This window comes from Nicotiana attenuata, unplaced genomic scaffold, assembly GCF_001879085.1.
Source record: "Nicotiana attenuata strain UT unplaced genomic scaffold, NIATTr2, whole genome shotgun sequence".
Taxonomy (NCBI): Eukaryota; Viridiplantae; Streptophyta; class Magnoliopsida; order Solanales; family Solanaceae; genus Nicotiana; species Nicotiana attenuata.
Genome location: NW_017670384.1, coordinates 149,797 through 155,100, shown reverse-complemented (window position 1 = coordinate 155,100; position 5,304 = coordinate 149,797). Strand labels below are relative to the sequence as shown.

The 5,304-nt window shown below is 41.9% G+C and overlaps 1 protein-coding gene across 1 annotated transcript; it reads left to right on the top strand.

The window, feature by feature from the left end:
• Positions 1-2,184: 2,184 nt before the first annotated feature.
• On the top strand, positions 2,185-2,700 carry LOC109238674. The gene is made up of 2 exons (XM_019405159.1): positions 2,185-2,292; positions 2,389-2,700. Exons 1-2 carry the CDS (start codon positions 2,185-2,187, stop codon positions 2,698-2,700), a joined length of 420 nt encoding a protein of 139 aa, XP_019260704.1.
• Positions 2,701-5,304: the final 2,604 nt, after the last annotated feature.

The window sequence follows — 5,304 nt, the reverse complement described above, 5'->3', positions numbered from 1 at the left end:
GCACGCAGCCTGTATTTATTCCACCCTTGGCATCTACAGAATTGAAGGAACTGAAGGAGCAGTTGAAGGATGTTAGAGAAGGGTTTTATCCGGCCGAGTGTGTTGCCTTGGGGCGCACCGGTTCTTAAGGTCACGATCAAGAATAAGTACCTACTACCAAGGATAGATGACTTGTTTGACCAATTGCAGGGTGCTAGGTACTTGTCCAAAATTGATTTAAGATAGGGGTATCACGAATAAAAGATCAGGGAGCAGGATATTCCGAAAATAGCTTTCAGGACCGGAACGGGAACTTTGAATTTAGGGGGATAAAAAATACCCCCGGCATCTTTCATGGATCTTATGAATCAAGTCCTCAAGCCTTTTCTTGACTCCTTTTTATAGTATTCGTTGACGATATTCTTGTATATTCACGAAGTTGAGAGGACTATGCCGATCATCTTAGGGCGGTTCTGCAGACTCTGTATCAGCACAAGTTGTATGCAATGTTTTTGAAATGCAAATTTTGGCTTGAATTTGTCGCATTCTTGGGTCATGTCGTCTCCAGAGAAGGAATTAAGGTTGATCCGCAGAAGATCGCAGCCGTGAAGAATTGGCCAAGGCCTACAACTCAAACAGAGATTCGCAGTTTCTTGGGCTTAGCTGGGTATTACAAGAAATTTGTGGAGGGGTTCTCTACTCTTGCCTCGCTATTGACTAAAATGACGCAGAAGGCGGTTAAGTTCCATTGGTCAGGTGCTTGTGAAAAAAGCTTCCAAGAGTTGAAATAAAGATTGACTACGACACCGGTGTCGACCCAACCAGAGGGTATAGAGAGGTTCGTGGTATATTGTGATGCTTCAAGGATCGGACTTCGCTTATACCTCTAGGCAACTCAAGAATCATGAAAAGAACTATCCAACACATGACTTAGAACTTGCAACGATGGTGCTTGCATTGACAATTTGGCATCATTATTTGTATGGGGTCCATGTGGATATATTCACGGACCATAAGAGCCTTCAATATATTTTCAAACAGAAGAAATTGAATCCAAGGCAGAGAAGATGGCTTGAGTTACTCAAGGATTACGATATTGATATCCTATATCATCCACGGAAGGCTAAAGTTGTGGCGGATGCTCTTAGCCAAAAATCTATGGGTAGTTTGGCTCACTTGGAGGCATATCAAAGGCTATTGGCCAAGGAAGTTTATTAGTTATCTAGTTTGGGAGTTCGTCTTGCGGACTCTAGTGAAGGAGGGGTGATTGCGCAAAATAGGGTTGAATCATCGCTTATTGTGAAGGTCAAGGAGAAGCAATACAACGATCCATTGTCGGTACAATTGAAGGCGGGGATTCATAAACATAAGACCATGGATTTTTTTCTTGGCATGGATGATGGTACACTAAGGTACCAAAGGCGGCTATGTATTCTGAATGTAGACGGTCTCCAGGAAAGAATCATGGTCGAGGCCCACACTTCTATGTATTCTGTGCATCCAGGCTCTACAAATATGTATGATGATCTTAAGGAAGTCTACTGGTGGAATGATATAAAGAGGAATGTGGTGGACTTTGTGGCAAGATGTCCAAATTGTCAGCAAGTGAAGGTCGAACACCAAAGACCCGGGGTTGGCGTAAAACATCGAGATTCCAATGTGGAAGTGGGATATGATCAATATGGACTTTGTGGTAGGACTACCTTGCACTCCTTGCAAATTTGACTCAATTTGGGTGATTGTGGATCGACTCGTGAAATCAGCACACTTCTTACCTATTAAGGCTACCAACACAGCAGAATAGTACGCTCAGTTGTATCTCAAGGAAATAGTCAAGTTGCATGGAACTCCAGTTTCAATTATCTCAGATCGAGGGGCACAGTTCACAGCTAATTTTTGGAAGAAGTTTCTGCAAGGCTTGGGTACTCAGGTGAATCTTAGCACAGCCTTTCATCCACAGACCGACGGGCAAGCAGAGCGGACCATTCAGACGCTCGAGGATATGTTGCACGCTTGTGTTCTTGTCTTCAAGGGTAGTTGGGATGATCATTTTCCACTCATAGAATTTGCCTACAACAACAGTTACCATGCTAGCATTCAGATGGTGCCGTTTGAAGTTCTATATGGTAGGAGATATAGATCTCACATTGGGTGGTTTGAGATTGGGAAACGGAGTTGACGGGGCCATGACTCGTGCATCGGGCTATGGAGAAGGTTAAGATCATTAAGGAACGGTTGAAAACTACCCAGAGTCGTCGGAAGTCCTATTCGAATGTACGTCAGAGGGAATTGGAGTTACAAGAAGATGATTGGGTATTCTTGAAGGTTTCCCCCATGAAGGGTGTAATGCAGTTTGGTAAGAAATGAAAATTGAGTCTGAGGTATGTCGAACCGTATAGAATCATTCAGAGGGTTGTTCAGGTGGCTTGCAGGATAGAACTACCTCCAAAGATGTCTTTGGTGCACCCGGTGTTTCATGTATCCATGTTGAAGAAGGTGGATGGAGATCCGCCGCTTATTGTTTCGGTTGAGACTCTAGAGGTTAATAAGGAATTGACTTATGAAGAGATTCCAATTTCCATTATTGATAGGCAAGTCCAAAAGCAGAGAAACAAAGAGATTGCCTCCATGAAAGTGTTATGGCGAAACCAACAGGTCGAAAAGGCCACCTGGGAAGCCGAGGAAGAGATGAAGAAGAATTGTCCCCATTTGTTTGAATAGCTATGTAGTTATGTCCATGATATTGAAATCTAACTTTTTCCAAATTATGGTTCCTCTGTATAGCTTATGTTAAGGATACTCCTTCTTGGAAATGTAATGTTTATGGCATTGTGGCTGGTGTTATTTCCGTGTTGTTTTACATCGTTGTGTTATGGTTATGCTGTTAGGACTCGTTTTGGGATTCTCTAGAAGGTGGATTGGCTCAATCACAGGGGAGACTAGCAAAAGTTTTGGAAAATTAGGGGGTTAGTCAAAATTTGGAACTACTGGTGCATGAAGTAACAGTTGGCTCACATTGGATGCTAATGGCGGATTTTGACCCTCATTTAAGGACGAATGATCCTATGTAGGGGATGATGTAAGGCCAGAAAAATATCACCAAAAACCCGGGGTTTCGTGCTACCGAGGTAACCTAATGTGTTTGAGCATTGTAAAATTCTTCGTGGCGAGTTGGGTTGAATAGTGTGTTGGGGAGTTGAAGAAAAATTGTTGCAGAACATGGCATTTCTGCGGTCTATTATGCGACTGCAAAACTACTCCACGAATCACAGATCCGCCGCGGAGTGAAACAGAGAAATGAGCCAATTTTGGAGGTTGTTTTGCGGTCAGCTATGCGACCGCATAAGCGTTTCGCGGGCCGCACATCCATCTTAAAACTAGCATGAGATATTACACAATGAGGTTTTGCGGTTCATTATGCAACCGCAGAATTGATTTGCGGACCGCAGACCTGTCGTATACCTGCACAGAAGTGCCCAGTTCTAGAGCGCTATTATACGGCCCATTTTGAGGAACGCAGAAATATTATGCGGTCGCATATGCATATGCGACAACATATCTACATTGGCGTTTCACTTTTCTATTTCATAACCCGATCCCATTTTGTTTTATCTAGCCAAAGGATTTTATTTTAGGGGTTATCTAATATTTTAGAGAGTGGAGAGAGTTATTCTAGAGAGAGAAAGGGGAGGATTCAAGGATTTCACTATTCAACTTGGATCAAGCCTTGGAATTTCATCAAGAGGAACTTGCTCGGGTTTCCTAAAGGTAAGAATTTCTTCCCTCAATTCTTCAATTTCGTATTTTTGGGTTGGTTATGGGTGAAGAGAGTAGACATATCACATGCATGAGCTAATAGGGATTGTGGGGAATTTGTTTGACAATCTTGGGGGATTTTGTTGTTGAATTGGTTGAGGAAACGTTGGGTTCTCATTGTAGCAGCTCTTGCCATACGAATTCCTCTAATCGTGACTGTAAATTCTCCACTATTCTATAGATTGGCATCGTTAGGAGTGTCGGGACATAATTGTTACACCATGGAAATCTCTTTCAAGGTATAAAGGCTAAACTCTTCTTCTAGTATCGGAATTCCTATACTCTTACAAAACTCCATCGTGGGTAGTTCAAACTTGAAAAACCATAGAGGTGGGATATTCAAGTAGTAAATTGATCCCCAGAATGCATAACGTGTCAAAACCCTCGTGTGTTAATGATTCTCTAATTTGATTTAATTATGTTAATTTCTTATATCTCATATGATGAAATCTTATGAACTTATATTTGTTAAGGCCAAAGGTGCCAAAGGGTTCGATTTGAATGGAAATCTTTTGTACAACCATTATCTTTTTGACAATCCAGATTGTGGTATTGTGATTACACCTCCCCCCTCACACATTAGGATGAGAGCGGGAGGGCCGTTTGTGTAGAGATTGTGGCACTATGATTACACCTCCACCAACACACATTGGGGTGAGGCGGTAGGGCCGCTTTGTGTAGAGATTGTGGCATAGTGATTACACCTTCACCAGCACACATTGGGGTGAGGCAACAGGGCCGCGTTGTGTAGAGATTGTGGCATTGTGATTACATCTCCACCCGCATACATTGGGGTGGGGCGGCAGGGACGCTTTGTGTAGAGATTGTGGCATTGTGATTACACCTCCACCCGCACACATTGGGGTGAGGCGACATGGTCGCTTTGTGTAGAGATTGTGGCATTGTGCTAGAGGTTATTATAGAAGATCCCCAATTTGAATTCCCAGATGTTATTAAAAGCTTTAAATGAATTTGCTAAGGTTTTAACGGCTATTTAGGTTCCTTTATTGCTTCCATGATTCGTCACATTCATGTTGTATTTCCAATCCTTGAAGGGGGTGTCTGGTATTCATACTAGTACTATTCCATATGTACTAATGTTCAATTTTGTCGGGGGTGCTGCATCTTTAATGGATGCAGGAGCTTCCAGAACAGGCGGCATTAATCAGTGCTAGAAGTACACCCTCTCCACAGCTGAATTGGTGAGCCCCATCTCATTTCGTGGTGTTGTATCTCTTGTCCCCTATGTATATTTTTTGACATATAGTCGGAGCCTTGTTGCCATCATCATTATGCTACTCTTTTATATCTATTAAAGACTCTATATAAATAGCATGAATGGTACCATTGTTTTGAGAAGTCAAAATAGAAATATTGTATTTGTATCATATTGCCCCTTCTAAACAATGAATATGTAATGTATTATTTTGGGAAAAATCTTGAATGAATTTCTAACAGTAGTAAAATTTGGATTCTTCATGTAGCCTTCTCATTTTCTAAATTAATGAA

Excerpts from the sequence above, each read along its gene's own strand:
- LOC109238674 (XM_019405159.1), top strand. The coding sequence starts at position 2,185 with ATGGAGAAGGTTAAGATCATTAAGGAACGGTTGAAAACTACCCAGAGT. Across the intron at positions 2,293-2,388 it reads AGTTACAAGAAGATGATTGG|AGGGTTGTTCAGGTGGCTTG; the intron begins GTATTCTTGAAG and ends AGAATCATTCAG.